General features: G+C 35.1%; 2 protein-coding genes and 1 long non-coding RNA gene across 7 annotated transcripts in view; 2 read left to right on the top strand and 1 right to left on the bottom strand.

Moving 5' to 3' along the window:
• The window catches only part of LOC125063763 (spectrin alpha chain), a 35351-nt gene extending 17644 nt beyond the window's left edge, over positions 1 to 17707 (top strand). Inside the window, exons 20-46 of one of the 4 annotated variants that reach the window (XM_047670365.1) lie at positions 230 to 355; positions 880 to 1071; positions 1357 to 1546; positions 2039 to 2249; positions 2626 to 2743; positions 3031 to 3075; positions 3720 to 3868; positions 5056 to 5266; positions 5365 to 5510; positions 6477 to 6579; positions 7063 to 7212; positions 7558 to 7695; positions 8316 to 8433; positions 8646 to 8841; positions 9348 to 9665; positions 10031 to 10273; positions 10616 to 10851; positions 11415 to 11572; positions 11731 to 11844; positions 11969 to 12116; positions 12354 to 12468; positions 13022 to 13045; positions 15012 to 15124; positions 15403 to 15552; positions 15702 to 15872; positions 16563 to 16732; positions 17321 to 17707. In XM_047670365.1, coding sequence (XP_047526321.1) covers positions 230 to 355; positions 880 to 1071; positions 1357 to 1546; positions 2039 to 2249; positions 2626 to 2743; positions 3031 to 3075; positions 3720 to 3868; positions 5056 to 5266; positions 5365 to 5510; positions 6477 to 6579; positions 7063 to 7212; positions 7558 to 7695; positions 8316 to 8433; positions 8646 to 8841; positions 9348 to 9665; positions 10031 to 10273; positions 10616 to 10851; positions 11415 to 11572; positions 11731 to 11844; positions 11969 to 12116; positions 12354 to 12468; positions 13022 to 13045; positions 15012 to 15124; positions 15403 to 15552; positions 15702 to 15872; positions 16563 to 16732; positions 17321 to 17449 — 4182 coding nt within the window. In that variant the 3' untranslated portion in view covers positions 17450 to 17707. The remainder of the gene's footprint in view (positions 1 to 229; positions 356 to 879; positions 1072 to 1356; positions 1547 to 2038; positions 2250 to 2625; positions 2744 to 3030; positions 3076 to 3719; positions 3869 to 5055; positions 5267 to 5364; positions 5511 to 6476; positions 6580 to 7062; positions 7213 to 7557; positions 7696 to 8315; positions 8434 to 8645; positions 8842 to 9347; positions 9666 to 10030; positions 10274 to 10615; positions 10852 to 11414; positions 11573 to 11730; positions 11845 to 11968; positions 12117 to 12353; positions 12469 to 13021; positions 13046 to 15011; positions 15125 to 15402; positions 15553 to 15701; positions 15873 to 16562; positions 16733 to 17320) is intronic. The other 3 variants (XM_047670368.1, XM_047670367.1, XM_047670369.1) reach the window with 3 other exon arrangements.
• A 666-nt stretch (positions 17708 to 18373) lies between these two features.
• On the bottom strand, positions 18374 to 24246 carry LOC125063538 (dual specificity protein kinase Ttk). The gene is made up of 6 exons (XM_047670034.1): positions 23150 to 24246; positions 22807 to 22952; positions 22426 to 22586; positions 21981 to 22183; positions 21541 to 21688; positions 18374 to 18711 (listed from the first exon to the last, which is right to left on the bottom strand). The coding sequence occupies exons 1-6, from the start codon at positions 24053 to 24055 to the stop codon at positions 18515 to 18517; spliced, it is 1761 nt and encodes a 586-aa protein (XP_047525990.1). The 5' UTR covers positions 24056 to 24246; the 3' UTR covers positions 18374 to 18514.
• A 945-nt stretch (positions 24247 to 25191) lies between these two features.
• On the top strand, positions 25192 to 26886 carry LOC125063539. 2 transcript variants are annotated; one of them, XR_007119527.1, is made up of 2 exons: positions 25192 to 25980; positions 26141 to 26886. It is a non-coding gene; the product is annotated as an uncharacterized LOC125063539 (long non-coding RNA). The 2 variants fall into 2 exon arrangements; XR_007119528.1 differs by having other exon boundaries at positions 25192 to 25987.
• The last annotated feature ends 250 nt before the right edge of the window (positions 26887 to 27136 follow it).

Raw genomic sequence — 27136 nt, 5'->3', positions numbered from 1 at the left:
TAGATAGTAGCCGATTTTCAGACTTACTGAATACGCATATGAATAAAAATTCATAAGAATCTGTTTAGTATAGCCGAGTATAGGAACGAACATTGTGACACGAGAATTTTATATATTATCTATATTATTTTTGCAATTTTTTTCTTATATATTGTTTCCAAATAGTTTCATTACGTTTATAGTTAGTTATAAATAGATTTTAGTTTACACAATACATTATGTACAACAGATCGAAGGGCAATATGACAACCTCCTTGGTCTTGCCCGTGAGCGTCAGAACAAACTCAATGAGGCTGTCAAGGCTTTCGTCTTGGTGCGAGAAGCAGCGGAACTGGCTACTTGGATCAAGGATAAGGTATTTAGAAACTTAACACATTTAGACATAAATTATGTAAAGATAATAAAAGTTCTAACTTATGCATCAATTACAGAGGAGATTCTAAGCTCACAAATGGTTTCCATTACATCAATTATTTAAAGAGTTAAAAAGAGAAAAAAAGTGGAGCATTGATTATTTTTAACAAGCAAGTAGGTGACCGTCTTTTTTTCCATTTAAAAAGAATAGCAATAATATATCATCGATGCAGATTTCTCGATTCAATGATTATAAACAATAATAATAATTAAAATAAAATTATTATTTAAATTTTTGTCACTATAAACATAAAGTATTATCATATTTAATTTATAAATATAGTTGTCTTCTTATGTTACATTCATAGTTTTACATAATATCTTCATACTAATTACTGCACCTTGAAAGGGTTATTACATTATTGTAATACAAGATGTATGTACTATAACGATTCACTGGTTTTTTATTTATTTATAAGTAATCTTACAGCTTTATCCCAACAAATCAAATAATCCATTTTACAGGAAATGCACGCTCAAGTCCAAGACGTTGGCGAAGACTTGGAGCAAGTTGAGGTGATGCAGAAGAAGTTCGACGACTTCCAGAATGATTTGCGCGCTAATGAAGTACGCCTGGCTGAGATGAATGAGATCGCTGTTCAACTCATGACTGTTGGACAGACTGAAGCAGCCCTCAAGATCAAGACACAGATGCAGGTGGGTTGCTGTCAGTTGTACTGCAGTTTTCATTGGTTTTCCTGTTACCATGGTAACGGAAAAACAAATAAAAATAAATTAATATCTATTAATTATTATCGAAAAATAGGTTCTAACAAGCTCAATGTAGTTAGTTTTCAAATTAATTGTTTTTATGTCAAATTTGAGAGATTTTTTTTTATTAAAAATGTGTTTAAGCTAAGTTATATAAATACATGGAATGGTTACTCTGTGATATATAGAAGTATTTACAAACATTTATTAAGTGTGTTTATCTTTTTATAGGAATTGAACTCTAAATGGTCATCCCTTCAACAACTAACTGCGGAGCGGGCAGCTCAACTGGGCTCAGCTCATGAAGTTCAACGTTTCCACCGAGACGTGGACGAGACGAAAGACTGGATTGCGGAGAAGGAGCACGCACTTGCTACCACCGACCTTGGCAAGGATCTACGATCTGTGCAGACGTTGCAACGTAAGTTTCCCTTTTTAATACAAAATTTATTAATAGTATCCTATGGATCGTTCAAGTATTACGTAACGCAATTTTTGGAGATTATTGAAACCCCCCACCCCACGTAACGCGCCGTAACGTTTTTCTGTACCCAATAGTTTAACGTTTCGTAACCACCCATTGACTCTTTATACCTATAAATTACCATTATGTGGTGTAAAGTACTGCATAGTCAAAAATAATATTAACAATAACGCGTAATTCAATCCCCACCCCGTATCGTAACGTTTTACAAAAGGATAAAAATTCGTTACGTAATACTTGAACGCTCCCTTATACCAAGTAATAAGATACATTCCGTTAGCTAATATTAAACATGACGTTGCTTGTCTTTTATCTTAAACCTGTACAATTTTTATAATCATTTAATCATGTAAAATTAACTACGTGGTCGTTTGTGAATGTCATAATGAAAAATATAAAAAAAATAACTTGCTGTTTTTTGTTCTTCAGGGAAACATGAGGGTCTCGAACGCGATCTCGCGGCCTTAGGCGACAAGATCCGTCAATTGGACGACACTGCAAACCGTCTTATTCGTACACACGGCGACTCAGCTGACGCGACGTACAGCAAACAACGCGAAATCAACGATGCCTGGCAACAGTTGCAGGCAAGAGCCAACGCCAGGAAGGAGAAATTGCTCGACTCTTATGATTTACAGCGGTAAGAGATTTAAAATTGCAATTTTTTCACATTGAAGTTATTAAATTATTACGCGAATCATACCATTTGCGCTTAGTATTAGCTAGTTTGACATAAATACGCCCATATAGGGCATCATGCGTTTTCTTATATTATTAAAGCGAAAGGGTAAGGGTGGCGATATTTAATTTTGGCAATTATTACATTTTTCGTTGGGGTCATTTCTTCATTGAAATCGTCATTTACAGAGTATCGACACTGATTAGGCTAAACATTGTGTTTGCTCCATGGGCATATCATTACTAAATCATGATTTATTTTCAACATTTAACGTATACCCGTATACGTAATACATACGTGTATATATATCATTTATTCTAATAATCCTGTTTTGCAGATTCCTTTCCGACTACCGTGATCTGATGGCTTGGATCAACTCTATGATGGCTCTCGTCAGCTCCGAGGAGCTCGCCAATGACGTGACTGGCGCTGAAGCTCTGCTGGAAAGGCATCAGGTAAATTTATTACATGAAATTTTAAGTTCTTTGTACAGTCATATCATTTTATTTATAATTCTGTATATAATTGCATAAGCCATCAATGAAAAAGCTAATTTCATAAAGACACCGAAAAATTATATTTGCAGTTAATTTTACAGGAAAGCTTCATTTTGTTGTAATTTAACCATACTATTTATAATCATGGGCCAAATATTTCACTTCGGTTATTATATATATAAGATACATTAAAATGTAAATAATGGGCTAATACAAGGTATAGAGTAAGAGTGGTATGTTTTTAGACTCAGCGGCTGGAGATAGACGCGCGATACGGCGTAATGCCGCAGGTCAGATGCACGATGTGTGCCAACTAATACTTCACAGGAATACATTCAGTTCTATTCAAATTGGGCTTTGTTTAACATTATTTAAACTAGATTTAAAGTTCTTACTTATATAAATCTGTTGGATTTTAGCTAAAAATGTTCCATAAACTTGGAACATAAAATGATTTAATGGAACAATCAAAACCGAGGTAGCTATGTATACATGGGACATTGCAATACTTAATTTGCTTAGTCGTTTAATTAGTAAAGGATTTCTGCGTTCTGTGCATAATTTGAATTGAATGAGTGTATTCCAAATTATGGTTAATATTTGTTGACAATCGAACTTTTTTCGTATTCTCTGAGAGGATTATGGAATTAGGTTTCGTTGGCTTTTCTAATGTACCACACGTGAGCACAAGAAGTGATTTCTAAGTTTCTATTTCTTGTAATAAATTAATACTTTCAAAATTTACTACTAAAATGGATTTTAAATTTGTAACAAAATCGTTGGTAATTTTTGGTTTTAATTGTTGTCTGTTTTAACAAACTTTTTCTCTCACTTTACCAAATACCGAGTGATCAGTGCTGTTGATATTTATAAAGACGGTGTAATGGTAGCATTGATAATAATTTTTGATACTAATATGCAATCTTTTACACAGGAACACCGTACGGAAATGGACGCACGCGCAGGCACCTTCCAAGCCCTGGAGTTGTTCGGTCAGCAGCTATTACAAGGCGGACATTATGCCAGCCTTGAAATTCAAGAGAAGCTCAGCGGAATGGCCGATGCTAGACAAGAGCTTGAGCAGTAAGTGTGCTTATATCAATAGATAAATGGGCCATATTTGATCTGCTATATAAAAAAAATATTGGTTGTTTGTAAAGTAGGTTTACGATCGAGATGTTTACGTGATAACGTCTTATTGGTGATATAAGTTTTTGGGAAGTAAGGAATTAATGAAGATAACAATTTTTTCAAATTTTAAATTACATCTATCGTTTTATTCACACGTTTGATGATAAATTTCGGGTGTAAAATGACAAGTTTACTTATTCGACTATGATATACATTTTTCTTCATACATTCACGGAATGACTGGCAACGCTCGAGATGAGACGGGAGATCGGTCCGTCTCTCTCTCGTTATACCTGCGATCGCGCTCGTGAGGTTTTGGTGTGACACAAGTTTCTGAACATGTCACCCGACTAAAACGATTTTAAAGACGTTATCACGTCAAAAATTACTTCTTAAGGCCTTAGTAAAATTATGATACTTCCTGGTAGAGATTTTGGGGAGAATAAAGCGTTTGTACGCGCATAATTTACGAATCATCTTTAATCTGCATGCTGCAAACGTACTAGATACGTATAACGTAATATAGATTTTGTCTGACAAAATTATACTATACTCTGATTTTTAATTCCGAAGAATTCTCATAGCTATCATTTTTTGACATGTCAGAGATGGCAAACCTTTTTGGTCGGGCACATTTTTCAATTTCAATACGAGTCTGAATATCTGAGTCTATACATACATTTTATTGTTAGTTAATGTATTTATTTTATTAATTGTGGTTTAACGGTGAGTGATAATTACGTCCCTTTTCATCACAAACAGGAAAAACCGCACAAGTAGAGATAACATTTTTTTTAAAGGTTTACTAAACCTGAAATTACTAGGCAGTGATGCCAGCTAAAGAATAAAATAGAGTAATTATGGTTAATTACATATATTGTTCGTTATATTGAAATATTTTTTATTTTTGTATTGAGTAAGTAAATAATTAGATTTATCTTTTTGTAGGTAAAACATAAAAATAAATAGCATTTTTTTTATTGCCCTCAAATAAGTCAAATTTGTTCCTTTTTCGATGGAGAACTTTTTTAGTAGCAACACTTATGAAATGTCAGAATTCTACGGAATAAAAAATCAGAGTATAAGTATTTGGTAATTTTTTATATCGCCTATATTATTAATCTATATTTAAATCACAGAGCCTGGGTGGCGCGTCGTATGAAACTCGACCAAAACCTGGAGTTGCAACTCTTCTACCGTGACTGTGAACAAGCCGAAGGCTGGATGGCGGCTCGTGAAGCCTTCCTAGCACCAACCAGTGCAGACCAGGATCAACCTGATGCCGCACCGGATAATGTGGAACAGCTGATCAAGAAGCACGAGGACTTCGATAAGGCCATCAATGCTCATGTTAGCACGTGTTTGATGATTTTATTAAGCTTTTTATTATTATTAAGAATTCGTTTTCCAAAAAAAAATCTTGTATTCACGCTCAAACTAATTCGTAGGAGGAGAAGATAGCCCAACTGCAAACTCTGGCTGAGCAGCTGGTTGCATCAGAGCACTATGCGGCAGATGACATCGGCAAGAAAAGGCAGCAGGTGTTAGACCGCTGGAGGCATCTCAAGGAAGCCCTTATTGAGAAGAGATCTAGGTTTGTTAATATTTTTGTATTATTAAATTGATGGATTAACACTTTCTTATACGAACTAGCGAACTGTGGAATTGACTTTCGGTGGGGGTCTTCCCTGGGAGATAAGACTTTCAATTGTTTAAAGAAAGATATACTCTTCCCTCAAAGGCCGGCAACACACCCACTTAAATAGGTGTTGCTGTGATGACTGCCATTTTTGCCCTGCCTCGTTTGCCCCTATCCTATAAAAAATACATTAAAACTTTTATTAGACACATTGATATATAAAAAACCCAAGATGCACAGTCTCGAATAAAAGTAACGCTCGAAAGTGTCCCGAAACACTATTTCTGTCATTTTCTATAACAGTATGTCTATAACAGTATATGTTACAAGCATATATTATTGCAAAATCAACCTTACGCGAATTGCTTAAAGTTGTTATTACAACGCAGTGTATACGTACTTAAAGCAATAAAATTTTACGACCGACCGTGGTCGGTAGGACAAGGTATTGAGTGGAGTCGAACATTACTTTTTTATTTACAACTATTTTACATAATTTTAAATTTATCCGACTTTTCGGGTGCTTTACAGCGTGCGTGGTCACGGTGACTAAAGACAAAAGGTGTTGGATGTTAAATAGTTGGAAATTTATAATAATACATAACTTTAATCCGGTTAAAAAGTTTTTTCTTTAAATTAAAAAATAATTTGTTAGTAAATATATTTGTCAAAAACTACACACAAAAAAGTTCAAAAGTACATAAATTTATTTATAAAAAAAACACAAATAAATAACATCGACTCCACTTATTAGACGCGAGACTATTTGAAATGAGTGCACAATTTAGAATGTTGCGCTCATTTTTTGAGGACGTTTTTTAGACGTTGATTGTGCATCTTGGGTTTTTTATATATCAATGATTAGACAATTCTATGTGAGGTCTTTGATTGTTTATTGATTGCCATTGATCTCTATATAAGGTTGGGCGATGAACAAACATTGCAACAATTCTCTCGTGATGCTGACGAGATGGAAAATTGGATCGCAGAAAAGCTGCAGCTCGCTACTGAAGAGAGCTATAAGGTATATTTTATAATACAATTTTATTTTTATTTATTCATAAAAATACATACCCTATCCTTACAGTACTAAGTCAATACGATAATGTCGAAAAATATATAATGTTAAATACAATATCGGTACTGTGAACATATAAAGATGTCGATAGTGTCAGAGATTTGATTCGGTAATCGGTTCGTAATATTTTTGGATCCTAATAAATGCAGTTCCTTTTATTTATCACTCTCGTCTTCAAACACAGTTGTATTATTATTAGGTCAGCATCTTACATAGAACATTAACAACAACATTAACCGCTGCCTTATGAGGGAGAGCAAGGGAAGCTAGACAGACTGGCACCGTAACGCGTTACGTAACGAAGCTTTTATCCCATAAGAAGTTATCACTTTTAAAATGTTTTAATCACTTGTACCACAATAAATACAGTTTCGGGTATGTTTTTGTGTGATGTATTAATTTTTATGTATAAACAAATTTGTATTTTAGGATCCAGCAAACATCCAATCGAAGCATCAAAAGCACCAAGCCTTCGAGGCTGAACTCGCAGCCAACGCCGAGAGGATTCAGTCGGTACTCGCGATGGGAGGTAACCTCGTTCAGCGAGGACAGTGCAGTGGAAGTGAAGATGCTGTACAGGTACATACAGATTTATTTACCGATAAAAGATACAGATTATCTTATATTTAACTTGCAGGATCGATTCAATTTGCCATGTACCTATTGACCAATCTAAGTAGAATATCATAAATGTTTACTTATATAATTTACAACTATTGTCATGAATTAACTTGTATCAAATAATCTATCCTCCAATATAAGATTCCAAATGATTTCTATTTTTTTTTAAATTTATATCATAAGTGTGTTCGAAAAAAATGTAAAAGTTAGAAGTCATCCTATAATTCCATTTTCCATTAAATATTGATACGTAATTTACAATTTATTTCCCATCCTAAGTTAAAATATCTGCTATTATCTCAGGCTCGGCTCGCCTCTATTGCTGACCAATGGGAGTTCCTGACGCAGAAGACTACAGAGAAATCTTTGAAGCTGAAGGAAGCCAACAAGCAACGCACGTACATTGCCGCAGTCAAGGATCTTGATTTCTGGCTGGGAGAGGTATTTTTCTTATTTATTTACAAAGTAATATTTCGCATAATATAAAAATAATAATACTAAAATTTAAAAGCTAAATTACAATGATTGATTCTTAATATAAATAAAATCTTCAAAAAAAAAAGTGCGTGCGTACAAAGTACGTCAGAAGTATGTCAGAAAATTGTATGTATGTATGTATGTTCTTTGGCAAACGAATTTTTAAGTAAAACTTTAGATTTCCGAGACTTAGATAGAGTGAAAAAGGGAAGATATGTTAGGAATTTAATTGTCATTAAAATATTAAGTGTCGAAAATTAATAAAAATTTTTTTTGCATAAAATATAAAATACTAATATTTCATAAATTCTCTTTACGAAATAAAATTTCCATAAGGTAATTCGCCCTTCTCACTCTCTCTGAATCGCTCTCTCCCTTTTCTTCGACAAAAACGCTGCACATCTTCGTGACGCAAATATTATTATTATTGCGTTTCATCCGTAAAAAATTTTACCCTCATGCGCCGAAAGAAGTTTCACTTCAATTTTTTTTTGACAAGGATTAATCCTCACTTAGGCAAAGTACCTTTTGAAGGTGTGAGGCAGGCGTGTCACGTGATCGTAATATAAAATATATTTTTATAGGTCGAGAGTCTGTTAACATCTGAAGATTCGGGCAAGGATCTGGCCTCCGTTCAGAACTTGATGAAGAAGCACCAGCTCGTCGAGGCCGACATTCAGGCGCACGAAGATAGGATTAACGGTATGAATACGATCTCGTCATTTTGCTAGTAAATTTACAATTATAATTATATATTAGATACTAACTATATACTGGTGTTAATTACTTTACACTTTTTATATATACTTTGGATACATTACATTCGCAATATATTTATGATATTTTGATTATGGAATTGTTGTCATTTTTTAAGCCTATGTTAATAAGATTCATCCTAATGTTTTTTTATTCAGATATGAACGCTCAAGCCGACGCCCTAGTATCATCCGGTCAGTTCGACAGTGCGGGAATTGGTTCCCGCCGTGCGGCGATAAACGAGCGTTTTGAACGCGTTCGTTCGCTCGCAGCACACAGACGTGCTCGTTTACACGAGGCTAACACTTTGCACCAGTTCTTCAGGGATATTGCTGATGAGGAGTCCTGGATCAAGTTAGTATTGTTCCAGACCGAACTGAAATATCAAGATAGATGATGTCACTTAATTTTATTTAAAATACACTTGTAACGCATTATTTGTAAAAAAAAAATACGTGCGCTTATTACACCACGTGACATTTTGGAAGAGTTATTTTCCAAATTCAAAATAAATTATTTTTAGTTTAGTTTAGTGTGGTAGTCACGAGAGTGAATAATATAATAGAATTTAAACGTGTGTGTGTGTGTTACTTAAAAAATGCAGAAGTGTTGGCTTCAGCGTGCGACTCATCCCTGAGGTCGTAAGTTTGATCCCCGGCTGTGCACCAACGGACTTTCTTTGTATGTGTGCATTTAACAATCGGTCGAACGGTGAAGAATTCGTGAGAAAACCGGTTTGCCTTAGACCCAAAAAAGTCAAGGGAGTGCGTTAATTGTTAGTCTTGTGTCTTGTTGTTTCAAGATAAAAAAACAAATAATTTTAGCGTCCGTGTTTTTACTAACTAGTAATTTGTTTTCAGGGAAAAGAAACTCTTAGTCGCCTCAGATGATTACGGTCGCGATCTAACCGGAGTACAGAACCTGTTGAAAAAGCATAAGCGACTCGAGGCTGAATTGGCAAGCCACGAACCCGCCATCCAGGCTGTTCAAGAAGCCGGAGAGAAGCTAATGGACGTCTCCAACGCTGGAGCCAACGAGATCGAGTTGAGGCTGAAGGCCCTCGCCCAAGCCTGGGCTGAGCTGCAGGCTCTTGCGGCTGATAGAGGTGCCAAATTGCAGCAGTCCTTGGCCTACCAACAGTTTCTGGCTAAGCTGGACGAAGAGGAGGCTTGGATCAGGTTTGTGTCTGCTTCTAAAACCATTGCCAGTATTAGAAATAGATTTTTTTTTAAGATTTTAGATTAATTTGCAATGAGTGAATTAGGCGTTAGCGTTCAAAATTTTTGGAGATTATTGGACACACACCCCCCCCCCCCCATGTAACGCGCCGTTACGTTTTTCTGTACCCAATAGTAAAACGTTTCGTGACCACCCAGTGACTCTTTGTACCTAAAAGTTACCATTATGTGGTGTAAAGTACTGGAAAGTAATTTAAACCCCGCCCCGCATTGTGACATTTTACAAGAGGACAGAAAAATTCGTTACGTAACACTTAAAAATTCGTTACGTAACACTTGCAAGTAATAATTTTTTTTATTACCAGCGAGAAACAACAACTCGTGGTGGTCGGCGAATGTGGAGACAGTATGGCTGCAGTTCAAGGTCTATTGAAGAAGCACGAAGCTCTGGAAGCAGAGTTGGCAGCTCGCGGAGAAAGAGTGCGTGACTTAACGGCAGAGGGAGAAAGATTGTTGGCCGCCGGGAACATACACGCAGATGCGCTGGCGCACAGATTGCATGCACTACAGGCGAAACTTGATAAGCTGACTTCGTTAGCTGCTCGCAGGTATATATAAAACAACTAAACATTTAATTGGAATTTAAAAAATAACGAATTTTAATAATACTTCCATTGAAAAGTTTCGTGTTTTCTGTATTTCGAAGTCTGAAAATTCGATTTTATAATTATGTGTTTGTATCACTCTCCTGCCAGTAAATAATAATTATTATCAATAATTTCGTAATTTTAAACAAGTAATTTACAAAAATTAAACCGAATTCATTTATCTAGGTATTGATGTAACAAATATAATTGAAATATGCTAGAAGTAACATCATATTTTACACTTAAAATTGATTTTGATATTTCAGTTGATCTCCAATATTTATCATCGCCATTCGTTCACAGAAAAGCGGCCTTGGTAGACAACTCTGCCTACCTGCAACTCCTATGGAAGGCTGACGTGGTAGAATCCTGGATCGCAGACAAGGAAACCCACGTCCGGTCAGATGAGTTCGGAAGGGACCTCTCCACAGTTCAGACACTCCTGACTAAACAGGACACCTTCGATGCTGGTTTGACTGCATTCGAACACGAGGGCATTCAGAACATCACGGCGCTTAAGGAGCAACTAGTTGGTGCCGGTAAGGGTTTTTCTTTAGTATTTAAAAACTTATTGTATTGACTAAACAGTAATTAATAAAAAATACTTAAAATAAAACTTTTGACGGATATAAACGATTTATTTACATTCGTCAACAAAAGACCAAAAAATATGTCCAATATTTTTGTCTTTATAAGTAATTTAAGAATATTTAACAATATTTTTGTTAAAACAAATTTTTATTTCTAATTATATATACGCTCGGTGTTTGTCTACGTGGTCGAATTAGAAGTGCAGTGATTTGTAGAAGAACTAAAGTTATTGACATAGCTTTTTGCTATAACCTTGACTGGCAATAGGCGCATTGGCCGATGAGGCAAAAATGTCCTGGAATGGAGGTCAAGTACCAGTAAGTGAAGCGTTGGACGGCCTCCCACTAGGTGGATAGATGACCTGGTGAGGGTGGAAGGAAGGCGTTAGATATACTGGAAATTTAGGGGAGAGGCCTATGTCCAGGAATTGGAAATGTTAAAAGTGTGGTTAGATCCAGTTTATGAATGAGGCAAATGATATGTGAAGTTAAATAGTTTAAATTATTCACAGGTCATGAACAAAGTGCAAGCATAGCCAAGCGTCACGCGGACGTAATTTCCCGTTGGCAGCGGCTTCTCGCTGACTCGGCTGCTCGCAAACAACGTCTTTTGCAGTTACAAGACCAATTCAGACAAATCGAGGAACTTTATCTTACATTCGCAAAGAAGGTATTTTCCTCAACATTATTGCTTATGTAAGCTTGTGATGAAGAATTATTAATGGTATTTTGTTTCAGTATGGCCAGCCATTATATGATATTATTCATTTTAAAATATCCACGACATATGACGAAGAAATGTATTTTATTCTGTTTTTCTTTCTACAGGCTTCAGCATTCAACTCTTGGTTCGAAAACGCTGAGGAAGACCTCACTGACCCAGTGCGTTGTAACTCCATCGAGGAGATTCGCGCCCTTAGAGATGCGCACGCGCAATTCCAGGTTTACATTTTGTTTTATTTTCAAATACATTGCCATTTTTTCTCCGATCTTATTCTGATTTTAGTCATCTATCAGAGTTTCTAAGAAAGTAACTTTTACATTAACATTCCTTAATGCTGCGCAGGCGTCGCTATCTTCGGCCCAAAGTGACTTCGAAGCGCTGGCAGCTCTAGACGAGCAGATCAAGTCGTTCAATGTCGGTGCCAACCCTTACACTTGGTTCACCATGGAGGCTCTCGAGGAGACATGGCGCAATCTGCGCAAAATTATCGGTAAATTGGTTATTTTTTAATTCGACTTTAATTATATTCAATTAAAAAATACTTTTAATAATTTAACAAGTTTCTGATGACATGTTCTTTATTTTAGAGCCGATTGAAACTTTAATAAGACCTTTAACTAATTTCTATAAAAAATTGTTTCTAATATTCATTTCGTTGAATACTCGCGTAAACCTATTTTAGATTGAAAAATGTCAACAAAAATAAATGTTCTATTTAATATGGCAGCGGAACGTGACGTAGAGCTAACAAAGGAAGCGCAGAGGCAAGAGGAGAATGACAAACTGCGAAAGGAGTTCGCCAAACACGCCAACGCCTTCCACCAGTGGCTCACTGAGACCCGGTAATTAATTCATTTCAATACAAATTTATTTTTCTGGTGTGAACTGGGGTTGCTAGTTATCCATTTTTGTTTTTAAAGTTCTCTTTGCATATCATAGACATTATCAATATAAAATAATGGAGCTAATGGGCATGAAGCTTACCCGATGTTAAGTGATATCATGGACACTCTCAATGCCAGAGGGCTCGCGAGCGCGTTGCCGGCCTTTTAATAATATATCGAATTTATTATTAAAATAAAACACTGGTCAATTCGGACTGTTTATTTAATGAATTATCTTAAATTTTTGTCAATTTATGATTCCCTTTAATAGAGAACTTTTACATTAATATTCATTTTATTTTTTAGTATGGTTTCCATAACTGGTAACCCCATCAAAAAATTTTTTTTTGTCATTTATCACTACGGCTTGATATGTAAAGATTAGATCTTTTGTTTATTATTAAATCTGACAACATCCTATACAATTTCTATGAAGACTAGTTGCGTTTTGTACAGCTTTTGAAACTATCATAGTTAAGGAATCATATTTGAAACATTGCTTAATGCACAGGTACCGGCTCCTCGGCTGGGACGGGTAAAGTATTCGATGTGTGGTCTATGGTTCAAATCTTTTAATCTATGGACTAACTTTATTGTTGCCAATAATATTCTTATGACAAAGAATTGCAAAAACAGAAAGTCATTATGGTAGGGGAGCCCACGATGCTAAATGGGGATTTACTCGAGCGTCGTAGAGACCTATTGGGATGGAAAGCTTAGATAAAAAGAAGAAAAAAATGTTATAAGATAAATTCCTTTTCATCGGTGGGGGAAGCGGCTATAGATTGTTAAATATGTAAAAAAAAACTGTTGCATGGACATCCTCGAGCGCGTCAGATATTGATAGCATCTATGCCCTACGTATTTTTAATAATGTACGTATGTTAATCTGATCGTTTGCATGATGCGGGTGGTTGTATTTAAGGGTTGAAAATTAAAAAAAAAAAAAATTATCGAGCGCGTCAGATTTTCTAAGGGAGTGTTAAGTGCACCAAAAAAAAGCTCTCATTCACTAATCTGACGATTTCGATGGGACGCAAACCCACAGCCATTTTCTTAATTTGCAAAAAAAAATCGCAATTTTGAAATACTCAAGCGCGTCAGATTAAGATATATGTGGTTCATCTTTATGTTCTAAACGTACTGTCTCATAATCTGACGATTATCTAGAGGGATTCGCCTGATCTGACAAAAAATTTTTAGAAAAACGGTTCACCTAAAGGGCCAACCCTGCAACTTCCCGCTAATTCCATTCCTGGGCGCTTAAAATTGATATTTTGAGCTCGCTGAGTTCAAAGAAATAACATTTCTATGCATTTGAGCTCTCCCAGCTCGAAAGTCTGATAGAAGTTTCATAGAACACTATTTTTGGAATTTTCAAACCGCAATAACTTTTGAATGGATCAAGCAATTTTCACGCGGTTGGCAGCATTCGACGCAGTTTTATCATCCTCATAAATAATTTTGCAATTTTAATTGATCGAACCACAAATTTCGGAGTAATCCCGAAAAAACACTTTTTCGGGTTTCTTTCGTGTATGATATCTCTCGAACGAATCAACCGCTTTTGACCTGCTTGGTGGCGATCGACGTGGTTTTTCAAGCTCAAAGGCGGATTAGTTTTTGAAGTTGATCGATAAAGAAACCACTTTAAAAAAAAATATTTCTTATTTTTTTAAGATTTTTCAAAATTTCTCAAAATCTATCGGTCCGAATCGGTTCAAATTCACAGGAAATGTAATTTTGAGGGAAATATTTAGAACGCCGTTTAGTAGATTCCGATCGGTTTAAGGAAATGTAGGCATCACGCAGCTGCACGCATTTAACTTTATCGACGAATTTTTGTTATTTCGGCTTGCGGAAATCGTCAGATTATATATTTTTCATTATTCTTGAATTATTTCCTTCAAAATAAAAAAAAATTAGCTACGCTCGAGAATGTCGAGATGACGTTTTTTTTTTACAACTTTGTTGCCCTCCCCTTTTTTTCCGTCACTCTCAATTTGTCAGATTAGTGGAATATACACTTTTTAGGATGTAATTAACTCACCCTACCTTAATCTGACGCGCTCGGGAATTTCTGATGGTCAATTTTTTTTTTACTAAACTGATCCTGTCTCCTTCACGTGCGGCTTTATATATGGGCCTCATATTTTGTGGAGGTACTTAACCGGGTACAAGGTATCCCCCTATATATTAATCTGCCGCGCTTGAGTAAATCCCGAAATCCCCTCTTGGGCTCCCCTACCATTAATATATAATGTAAATAGCAAGAGGTCATCCAAAATCACATTTCATTTTGCATTTAAAAATAATAATTTTCACCAATCATCAAACTGTGTTTTTTGTTATAAATGTTGGAGTGTGTTTGATCGTGCATGTTCTTCAGGAGTGTAATAATTAAGCAATAGAGTCATAGAGCTTTTTGCTCTACAAACCCAATTGTTTTTATTACACAGATAAAGAAGTACATTTATTTATCAATAAATTTATATTAATAGGACATCGATGATGGAAGGAACAGGCTCTTTGGAGCAGCAACTGGCAACTCTGAGAACTCGGGCCGGTGAAGTGCGCGCACGCAGACAGGACTTGAGACGACTCGAAGAACTTGGTAAGAATGATAATTTTTATCAAATTATAATAAAAATATTTTTATATCCCAATACTTAATCTTTATGTAATATGTATATTCTAATTTTTAGGAGATTTAAAATAAAATTCTCATTATTTTTTCCTTAGAATAAAATATATTGCAGAAATAAGGTTTAATTTCAGGTAATTTGAAATTTAAACTAAACTGTACTATGTATTTGCAAATATTTTTGAATATGGCAATAAATATACAAGTCAAATACTGGGCAAAAGTTTTATTTTGATGTAATATTACAGGTGCAGCACTAGAGGAACACTTGATCCTGGATAACCGCTACACGGAGCACAGCACCGTGGGCCTGGCACAGCAGTGGGACCAGCTGGACCAGCTCTCCATGCGCATGCAGCACAACCTGGAACAGCAGATACAGGCCAGGAACCACTCGGGTAAGCACTGCAGTAGTTACTATTGGTGCTAGGAGTTAGTATTATATACCCTATGATTTTCCTGATTACGTCATTATTATTAATCTATCTTAAGTATAGACAATAAATTCCCTTATTTTTAAAGTTAACTAATAGCAATTTGCTTCCAGGTGTAAGCGAAGATGCTCTAAAGGAATTCTCGATGATGTTCAAGCACTTCGACAAGGATCGTTCAGGGCGTCTCAACGCGCATGAGTTCAAATCGTGTCTGCGTGCTCTAGGGTATGACCTGCCCATGGTCGAGGAGGGTCAACCCGACCCCGAGTTTGAAGCTATACTCAGTGAGTATACTGTATTTATTTAACCACATCTCACTATAACATTAAAGAAAGATTTTGAATACTAGAAACCTGAATCTACGTCTGTCTGTTTGTATGTGTTTTTGACATTTTTTATAACGCTGTATAGCAGTGTTTCCCAACGTGGGGTCCACGCCCTATAGGGGGGCAATTTGATTGTTACAGGGGGCTATTCGAAAATTTATTAAAATATGTGGAATAAAATTTTTTTTTATATGTTTTACTTATTTAGTAAAAATATGACAGGTATCATTTATGTTTCTTTAGTTTATCGATAATATTGTTTTAATTAAAAGTTATGTATGTTGAATAGGAGGGGAGATAACTTTTAGTTACAAAAGAATTTTAGTAAGGCTTAAGTGGGGCGTGGCACAAAAGAGGTTGGGAAACACTGCTCTATAGATTGTTACTTGCGAAAAGAATAAGAATGTAGGGTCTACATTCTTTTTATTAAAAACTGTTTGAAAAGTATTATAGAAGAAGCGCTTTTTGATAACCACGTAAAAAAAACAATATTTCAGTATGTATCAGAAACAAACAGGATAGTATATAAGTTTTTAAGACATCGGTTAGATTTTTATAGAAATTTTATTGGTTTTTTAAATAATCTTATTGAACCTAGTGAAAGGGATGTTTGTTTATCAATTATTTACATTATTATTTCTCGCGTAGACATCGTAGACCCGAACCGGGACGGCCAAGTGTCTCTCCAAGAGTACATGGCGTTTATGATCAGCAAGGAAACAGAAAACGTGCAATCCTCGGAGGAGATCGAGAACGCCTTCAGAGCCATCGCAGCTCATCACGACCGTGCCTATGTCACCAAGGAGGAGCTCTATGCGGTCAGTAAAATATCGAAAATCAGTGATTTAGTCATGTTTCTTTATCAATTAGAACTTTACAATCAGTGAAAAGTACTTTAAAATAATTTTAGTAGTTACGAGTGAGATAAGGAAACTTTAGAGTAATTTAATTAAAAGAGAGCAATCAGTGATTTAATATATATGAATAAGAGGTTTGTCCATAAAATTTAAAATTATTAAAAAATATGGGGTTTTATTTATCATCAGAAAATATACACCTAAATATATCTTGTAAATTTTTGTGGTGTATCATTATTTCATTATAACGATTAGTTCATTCGGACACTATATGGCTTGCGTAATATTCGTAGTCAACAATAAGACGAGGTTATTGAGATATCTTTATTTACAAGTTGTTTAAAATTGTTTAAACCCATTTTCTTTTGCTAACTAGTGAACTGTGGAATCGACTCCCAGTGGAGTTAAAAGAGCATACTCGTCCATCAAGAGCCGGCAACGCACCTATTAAAATTGTGTCCATGGGCTGCGATGACTGCCCTTTATGGGCATGTTATTCTTTTTAAAAAAAAAAACAATTTTTTAATTAATATTTTGGTTTATCCACAGAACCTTACAAAGGAGATGGCGGACTACTGCGTGGCGCGCATGAAGCCGTATATGGAGCCCAAGTCGGAGCGAGCCATTCCCAACGCCCTCGACTACATCGACTTCACTCGCACGCTTTTCCAAAACTAAATATATTATTGAGAATAATATCTCATTAAAAATGTCTTTTATTATCACCTGAGCTTGCATTCCAATTGTTAATCACGTAAGAGTGAACGTAGTGGTGTGTATTCCTTCCCTCTGAATACGCAGAGGGATCAGAAGCTACCCTTTTCAGCATTTATTGCATTTTGCGAGCTTTATTCATAATTTATATCCATATATCGCCTTGCTAAGATTTATTTATTTTTTGTATCCCAATTATTCAATAAATTCGTTTAACTTCTATTGTGTATTATTTGTAAAGTAGCCAGTGTCATCTACATATAATCGCTACAAATGCATGTTCTAATTCAAGAATCTTGACCTAATTTTATTAAAAAAAATCAAATAACATACTTAATATATGTTGTCTTATGACTGGAAATAATAAATTTATCATTTTATAGTTATATATCTTTTGTGTTATAATGATATAATCTAAGATATTCAATATAATATTTAAAATCAAGTCTTTGTGAGCAGTGTTGGCCTAGTGGCTTCAGCGTGCTACTCTCATACCTGAGGTTCGATCCCCCGCCTGTGCACCAATGGATTTTCTTTCTATGTGCGCATTTAACATTTGCTCGAACGGTGAAGGAAAACATCGTGAGGAAACCGACATGTCTTAGACCCAAAAAATCGACGGCGTGTGTCAGGCATTGGAGCCTATTAGATTTGAAAATGATCATGAAACAGATTCAGAAACCTGAGGCCAAGACTTAAAAAAGGTTGTAGTGCCACTGATTTATTTTTTAATTAAATACTTTAGGAGCCTACCTATGCACATTTTTTTATTAATAACACGCAATATCAGTGACATCTCACTCCAGTTAGCTATTGACCATTTGTCGACTATGAGTTCTTTTTTACGGTTGATTGAACTAAGGGTTGAAGAAGTAAGGTACAAAATAATTTGATAGATGCATTTATATTTTAAGCGGTGTGGTTGATCGTGACGTCATAGTTCTCTTCATATCCCTATTCAATGTACATATATTTTTAATATTTTGTTTGGAAAATTGTCTTTTATATCGACACAATATCTTAGAATATTTACAATCTAGCTTGCCGGAGAAGCCGGAGTTCTTCAGGGCTGACATGAGCTTTGACCCTGTCTATCAAATGGTCAGGCAGAGGTCTTCCATGGGGCTGCAAATGTCGTATTGCCAATAGTTCTCGCACAGAAGGTCGTGCCCGGGAGTTGTACGTGAGGCACCATTTTAGCGCTGATATGAGTGATGACGGCAGATCTATTAATGAAAATAAATATTAAATCGATGTAACAGTATAAGATTTATTCATAGGTAAAAAAATTAACATTTTCAAATTAAGAACAGCTGGTGAAACTAATTACTAAACAAACAGTAGAACCTCTATAAGTCGAACATCAAGGGAGACGCCAAAAAATTCGAGTTATAGAGTTTTCAACTTATGGAGGATTTCGACTTAGGCGGATTTTGATTCGACATAAAGAGTTTGAGGTTTCTTCTTAAGACTCAAAGTTTTTAGTTTACGTTTCACAGCACTCATGTTAACTGTTGTACTAATTGATGTGTATTGCAGTAGAACCAAACTACTTCTGATAGTATTTAAGTCGAAAACAAATGACTGGCTTAGCTAAATTTCAAAGTGAATCAAAATTGAACACCTGACACAAAAAGCAAGCAAACACGTGTTTCCATGAGTCATAAATTTATTATTGTATACTCCTAAAATGTTTTCTAAGAAACAATAGTGTACTCACATTGTCGGCAAGTTCTTAAAGTCGGTAACTTATTTTTGTTCGAACAATAGAGATAATAAATTCCAAATGATCAAGTTGTAAGGTGACGGTGGCAAAGTGCGCCTACCGGGCAAGTGCACCTACCACAAATATCTCGAAAACTACCGATTTGATACTAGTAGTGACACCTTATATCGATGCTACAAACTAAATCATAGTTCTTGGTGAAACTCATATATAGCTCTAGTCATGTGAGTTTGAGACACGAGCCATTTTATTTTCACTGATATTCAAAGTGGTGAGGAGAGATGACTATGGCGTGATCATCGTCGTAAATCTCAAGAAATCGAGTTTTTACCGATATACGAGTGAGGTAAGTGCGCAATTTAAATATTTTTCTTTTAGATTCTGACTTTATTTCACTTCTATCTAGTAAAATGTATATATTTTTTGCAAGTTAAATATTCAAACCTCAAATTTATATAGTTGGGGAAGCGCGCCATACTGACTTATTATATGGCGCACTTCGCCGCAATCCAGAGGTTACAAACTTTTTTAAAATGTGTCTACAATAGACTAGTAAAAGTCACAATTATTAAATCATTATTATTTATGATTTTTGTTTAAGATGGGGCGCTTTGAAAGAAAAACTGAAGTTCCTTGATGGTCCAGAGAGGCTTTGAATGAAGCAGTCGAAGCTGTTCGATCGGATAGAATGTCTGGGTATGCAGCCGCATCAACCTTTGCTATCCCAAGAAAAACTATTATGGACCACGTCACAGGTCGAAGGGGCCAAAAATCATTAAGTCTAGGCAGACCACCAGTATTTCAATATGAGACAGAAAAAATGATGGCAAAATGTTTGCATATATTGGAAAAAAAAATGGCTTCGGCATGACTCGTATAGAATTTCTAGATATTGTTAAGAGATATGTCAAGCAGAACGATCTAAAAACACCTTTCAACGATGGTACTCCCGGCAAAGATTGGTTTTCAAGCTTCAAAAAGCGTTATAAGTTATCAATTAAAAAACCGCAGGCTGTAGAGGTTGCTCGTGAGAATGCCGCAGACCCATTTGTCATCCAAGAATTTTATGATATTTTAGACAGAGTGATTGCCGACTTAGGGCTTCAGGACAAGCCTGAGCGAATTTACAATTTGGATGAAACCAGTTACTGCAGTGATCCACAAAAAACCAAAGTCATAGGTCTTAAGGGACTTCCATCGACTCGGACTACATCATCCTCTGGAAAGTCGATCTCCTTTACTTTATTTATTAAGTTGTAAGGGTAACAAGCCTTGCTTGATTAATGTTTTTGAATAATTACAACTAATATATATTTTAGAAGATGTTTCTCATTGATTTTCTTTTCGTTACCTAGTTTTGTTAAGAATTTATAATAAATATTACACTTAATAACTAATTTCACTGACTAACTTCTTATTTCAGTCCCTTTATAATACTGATACCAAATAAGTAGTTCCAAACCATGGTATTCCCATCGTAAATAAAAGAAAAAATATACTTGACACTCGATTATCAATATTTAGAAAAAAGGTTCATAGCCTCTGACTTAAGATTGTATGGCGCATTTAGCCGAAATTTGGTTTTAAATACATAGAATCTTCTAGAATGTGGCTATGATAAAATAAAAAATGGCATGCGTTTTGTTGCTTGTTTTCTTAAAATAATATAGGGCTGTTTTTATTCTGATGCTTTATTATTGCGTTTTATTAATACTAGGCGCACTTCCCCGATTTGTCGGCAAAGTGCGCCGGGTCAGACTGTTTTCAAATTTTATGCTAAAATTCATTAATTTGCTGTCAGATTCTAATGACACGACATTAGTTGTTGTTGCAAAACATCACAGATCCTTATGGTACCATGATTTAGTGTCACTCGTGAACTTAAGCACAAGTAATATTGCACCAAAGTCAACTATGAAAAAAGTATGGCGCACTTTGCCCCCATCACCCTAAAGGTTGTAAAATAAAACGTTCCTATGTTCGAGATACAGAGGTCAAATTTATGTACCAAATATGTACCAAAATGGCTTGGAGGGACTCGGTGATTATTTCGATTAACAGAGGGTCAAGATTTCAAGTAATGGAGGTTTTGGTGTTTTAAGGGAAGGGAACAAAACATTTTTTCGAGATTTGGAGGTTTTTGACTTATCGAGGTTCGACTTAACGCGGTTCTACTGGATAAGGCGCAATAAACTCTCCGCCACTCTTTTTAATAACGAAGTTAGTCACGGGTTCAAGTCCCGGATGGTCCGAAATTCTAAAAAAATAATCAAGCAAATAAAAAAGATATAATTATTATCTTGACTTGAAAATAAGTAATTATACGAACGTTCAGCTGGCGAATATTCAATGCGATGATTAGGGTCAAGTATGGCTGCTAACTTGGCCAAGTTGGGTATATGACCAAATGGCGTCCGTCCATACACCATACTATACAGTATACAGCCCAGTGACCACACGTCTGATTTGAATGAGATCTGCAAAGAAATATAATATGTAAGACATATATATAATAATTAACAATAACCATCAAAGCAGTACTCATATAATGTTACTTTGAATGTTGCTTTGTTAAGACTGTTACACAAAGCTAGCAACTGGGCTCACACTTTAGACATCTCTAGCAGCAAAAATTTAGTTTATATTAATTTCAAGCAAAGGTCATTCATACCTTTAGCAAAATCCTTTGTATGTACATATTTGTAAGCAATATGTTTATCTGTCACTTATCACAATATTATCCTTCAGTAAAAATAAATTAAATTTTACCTTAATATTAGCACTATTATTATATCCCCCTGCACCTCCCATGAGTGCTTCTGGACTAATATAAGAATAGGTCCCGGCCGCTTGTGCCCGTACAACACTTGTAGCGTCACCACTAATAGCAGATGCAATACCAAAGTCAATTAATTTCAGCTGTCCACATACTAATAGAAAATTTGCTGGCTTTAAGTCTGCATGGATAACACCTGAAAGATTTATTCCATTATTAAATTACTGCATAATTTTATGAAGAGAAAAAGATACAACGGCAAGTGATGTTTATCAGTTTGTAACTGATTAGTTTTAAAAATTACAAAAGATGACATTAACTAAAATAGAATGTTAATAATAGATGATAATTTCTATGTTTACATGTGCAATAACATTTGCGTCTGAAAAAAAAGCATAAAGCTTTTATAACTACTTAAGTATAATTAGTTCAACTAACCATTTTCATGTATATAATGTACAGCATGTAACATTTCCTCCCAATAGTGCAGAACCAGAGCTGGGGGCAGGCCTGTACCCCGAGCTCGTAGAAATGATGATAGATCTGTCTCACCTGCTTCAAGTACCACACGGAGAAATTGGTTCTGTCTATCATACTCACTGTAAAGAAATTGTGTACTTAAGATTCAAAATAAATATCCTTACACAATTTTTGAAATTAATTCAAGAAACTAAAATAATTTAAATTAAATGATTATGTAGTGAATTTTGTATTTTTTAGACATAAGTATAGAATACTTCTGTATGGTTTCTGGATGTTATATACTTGTTTTTAATGCAAAGACAGCATAACTACTAATTAAAATGTAAATATACTCACTAGTCATATAATTTTATAACTCTATCTGAGTTTTGAAGCTCTCGGAGCAGTCTCACTTCATTGATGTAGCCTTGAGCCATATCATGGTCCATTGCAAGATTTACACACTTAACAGCGTATTCACATGAAGTGCCTACCTCTAAAACCTTGAATATTCAAAGGAAATTCACTTGTATAAAATATTAATAGGATAGCAATAAAAAAAATGTTACAGATCAATTAGAATTATGTATGAAAATTATTGTCATTATTTCTTTATTTTACAAGAGCAAGATACGTATCTCTTGCAACTGTATGCAAGTAAAGCTTATAATAGAAATCATTATTTGAGAGTAATATTTACCTTGTAAACTTCACTGGATCCACCAGTTCCCAACTTTTTTACAAACATGTATTTCTTGTCTTTTATACGTATTGTTTTAAATAGTACTTTCGAAATATTTGCACCATTGTTCCCAATCACACCTTGTGGATAGGATGGGGTTGCCACATAAGATGCAGACATTGGCTTTTTATTAATAGGTGTTTCAGGAACTGATGTTGTAACAGGCGCTGGCATAGGTACAGGTGGGTCAGGAGGTGGAGGATCAACCTGCTTCTGCCTAAATAACTCACATCTTACTTTATCCCTGTTCTGTAAAACTTGTGGAAGTGTAGCTTTTTTTTGACTATGTTTAGCTGAACCTGGGGTAAATTTTCTTATACCAGACTTTATTACAGGAGTAGCAACTTTTGCTTTTCTCATACTATTTTGAGATTTAAACATTTCAGGAGTCTTTTTATGGGTAGAATGAGGGTCACTTTGCGGTATTTTACTATTGGTATTAAGAGGCAGCAAAACTTCATTCGATTTTTTCTTCTCTGCACTAACATCATCGATAGGGCTTAAATAGCATTTGGGAGGTTTGCGAGCACTTTGTGATTCTTTAATTCTTCGGCCTTGGTGTGAAATAATTACATTTTCTTTATTCGCGTTAGACCATTTTCTTTCCGACGAAAAGCTCTTAATACTTTTAGATATATTACACTGAGGAGTGGAATTTTGATTGCCTATTTGAGTATGTAATGATTTATTTTTAGGTAAAGTTTCACAAATTAAAGAATCATCTTCTTCATTCGAACTTCCATCCGTGGTAAAACTGGAGTCCAAAGCATCAGTTTGGTGTGACATCAAATTGGCCAGAAGTACTGACATTGGTACTGGCGCAAACTTTTTGCTATTAGACGTGGATTCTCTGTTTTCATTCATGATGGCGCAAAAATAAACGCATGTACTACAATTACATCAATATAAACTTAATTTACGAAGTTTATGTTTATAAAAACACATACCGTTGAACATGTAACTTTTGAATCATGTCATAGACAATAGAAGTTTTTAAAAAATGGCGATCTACCAAAACTACAAGGTGCCAGTACTAAACAATACCAAAACACATGCTGAATTATACTAAAAATAAACTAAAAGAAAAAGAGGATTTTTTTTATTAAAACACTTATTATCAGTTACTTTTTAATTTTACCAATTACACACCTTCATTATACAGACATATTAAAATAATAATAAATATTTACAATAAGTTTTATTACAAATACTAAGTCAGTATTCGCTGCACTGAGCTAACTGAGCAGATTTAGTGCGTTTGCAGGAAAAGCCCTTTGCGATTTCCGAATCATAAAACGTTTTGCTGAATAAATCGCTGAGATTATCCATGGCCCGAGATGGTATATTATGTTCTGCCAACGCTGCATAAAATATAAGCTCTGCTTTTCTTACTTCTTCAGATATGGGTTCTTTCCTTTGAAGTAATTTATCATCGTTCTGAAAATAAACAGGATTTGATTAATTTGATGAATTTAAATCAATTATACAACTGTACATGTACTATCCAAGATTTATCGGACATCCTGTAGAAGTAGGAAAATTAATTAATGTGCCATAAAAAAATAAGCGACACAATTATCTTATAAATATGTTAATGGGGGCATAGCTTTCTTACCTTGGATTGTCCACTATAATGTATAAGTTTCTATCGATGTGTTTCAGAATATGCAAGACTTTTAATTGTAGCGATTCTGCTTAAAAATGTTGCTCCACACGTTTTACACAAGGCGTTCTCATTATTTTATCTTTTGTCAACCATGACGAAAATTCAGAATTTTGTTCCCACTCAGATCTATATTTCTGATCGTATTTGCGCTTCATTATCTTCACTACAGATGCACACAGAGAGAAATAAATAAAGAACTAAAACATCCGTGGTCCCAAAAGGGACCACATGTATAAAAATACAGCATGTAACGTAGATAGTAATACGTAGCCAAAGCACGATTCGCGAATTTGTTAGCATTAACCGTTTGAAAGAGACAAAGGACAAAATTATTTACAGACGGGAGCAAAACGTCCGCGGGAGTGGGAGCGGCATGGACTGAGTGGCAAGACGGGACCGAGATTAAAAATAAAAAGGTGAGGCTGGCTCCGTACTGTACAGTGTACCAGGCGGAGCTAGCCGCACTGAGGGACGCAGTGACATATCTGACCAAGGGAAGGCGGAATGCGGCTGTGCTCAGCGACTCTCGCTCTTCACTGGATGCCATCGCGGGTGGACGCTCTCTCGATCCCCAAGTTGCCGAGATTCGCCAGAACCTGGAAGAGTGCCATGAAAATGGCATTAAAATTGAACTCTTTTGGGTGAAGGCGCACGTTGGCACTACGGGAAACGAGAGGGCAGACGCTCTCGCGGGGGAGGCGGTTGGGGAAACAGGGACGCGAATAGGGTACGATGCGTATCCGCTTTCCTATTTGCGACGACTGACAAGACTCAAGACTTCAGACACCTGGGGGTCTAGCCATATTGGTGTCGAAAAGTATTCTACATACACTACCGCTTTTGCGTAATTGTACTGTCGAAAACGCTTCGTTCGTAGCCAAGAGGCATGTCGATACATTACCGCAAAGTCGACAACGTAGATGCGAGCTGCTGTTCGTAGCACCTTATTCCGTCATATTGTCTCTGGATTAAATGTATTCCTAATGTCACTTTTATAAACAAATAAAAGTTAAAACTTTACAATATTATTGTAAATTTGCAATTGGAAGCTGCAAAAGGGACATTAGAATGTCAGCAAGGTTGGAAGTGGAACAATTTTCGATTTAAGTGGAATTTACGGAAGGTGCAAAGTGAATATATGAATTTTAATTGCATGTTTAAATTAATTATGTTTTGTTTCATGTTTTCTCAGAAATAAAAGGCTACAAATAAATACAATATTTTGAAATTGCATAATCGCGATATATAATAATAATTAGTAGTAGGTACTTTGATATTTTTAGGATTTGAGTTTTGACCTCACAACTAATCTGCAAAATGAAGAAGCAACATATTTTGTTACCGCTTAGAAGAAACAATAGAAATAGTACTGTGGATTGATAAATAAAGAGTGAAAATAAGGTTGACTAGAAGTTGATAAAGTCCAAGGAATTTAAAAACAATAGAAACGTAGACTAGTGTGAACACTGAAATTAGAGTTTGATTTAAGCTTTAATTAGGTTTGGTGTTTGTGCTTGAACATTTTTAATGTCAATTTGAAAGCAGATTTTTATAAAAGTGTAGATTTTATTAGTGATTTGGAGTGATAGTGAGTTGGAATTATCTCTGTTTATGTCTATCAAACAATTTCAGTTTAAGTTAGAGCCATAAAGGTTGATTGTTTATAATATATTTATAAAAAAAGAGGGATTAATTAAAATTATAAAATAGAAACTTAGTCTTAAATTATAACCCTTAATCAACCTTTGACTCCATATTGATGCTCCAACATCTTAGATATAAATTTAAGTTTGATGCTTATTTTAAGTTAATATTGATGTCAATTAACTTTTGGTTATATCAGTGATTTGCTACTAGTGAATATGTAAATGCAAAATCTGTTTAAGTAAGAAATGAATAAACATTGTATGTTATGTATTTGTCAGTTTTATTTTTGGTAATTTACCTATGTCTTCTTTAGTAGGAAAAGCCATTAAAGTGGTTCACAATATTAGTTTATTTTACAAGAATATACAGATAATGCATATATGAATGACCCATACCTACTAATAGTTAGGAATATTAAACAAACAGGTAGCAAAATAAAAATGTTTCAGTTATGGTTATTTTTTATTAAAATAAGGCACCAAATATCTTCCTTATTGCAGTCTACATAGAAAAATAAGCATATGTAACAACTTATTAAACAATACAGACATTACTACTGAACACACACAGGTGCATCAAATTAAATGCATTACTACCTAATGTAGATGTATTCATATTTATATATGTAGATA

This window comes from Pieris napi, chromosome 3 (genome assembly GCF_905475465.1).
Source record: "Pieris napi chromosome 3, ilPieNapi1.2, whole genome shotgun sequence".
In the NCBI taxonomy this organism is placed as follows: Eukaryota; Metazoa; Arthropoda; class Insecta; order Lepidoptera; family Pieridae; genus Pieris; species Pieris napi.
The sequence above is the reverse complement of the archived record's forward strand: the minus strand, read 5'-3'. Positions and strand labels throughout refer to the sequence as shown.

What these genes read in the sequence shown, in the direction of transcription:
- LOC125063538 (XM_047670034.1), bottom strand. Translation starts at nt 24,055, where the DNA reads ATGAATGAAAACAGAGAATCCACGTCTAATAGCAAAAAGTTTGCGCCA. An exon ending in GATCCAGTGAAGTTTACAAG is followed by an intron (nt 22,953 to 23,149) that starts GTAAATATTACT and finishes TGAATATTCAAG; the next exon opens with GTTTTAGAGGTAGGCACTTC. An exon ending in ACATTATATACATGAAAATG is followed by an intron (nt 22,184 to 22,425) that starts GTTAGTTGAACT and finishes TAAATCTTTCAG; the next exon opens with GTGTTATCCATGCAGACTTA.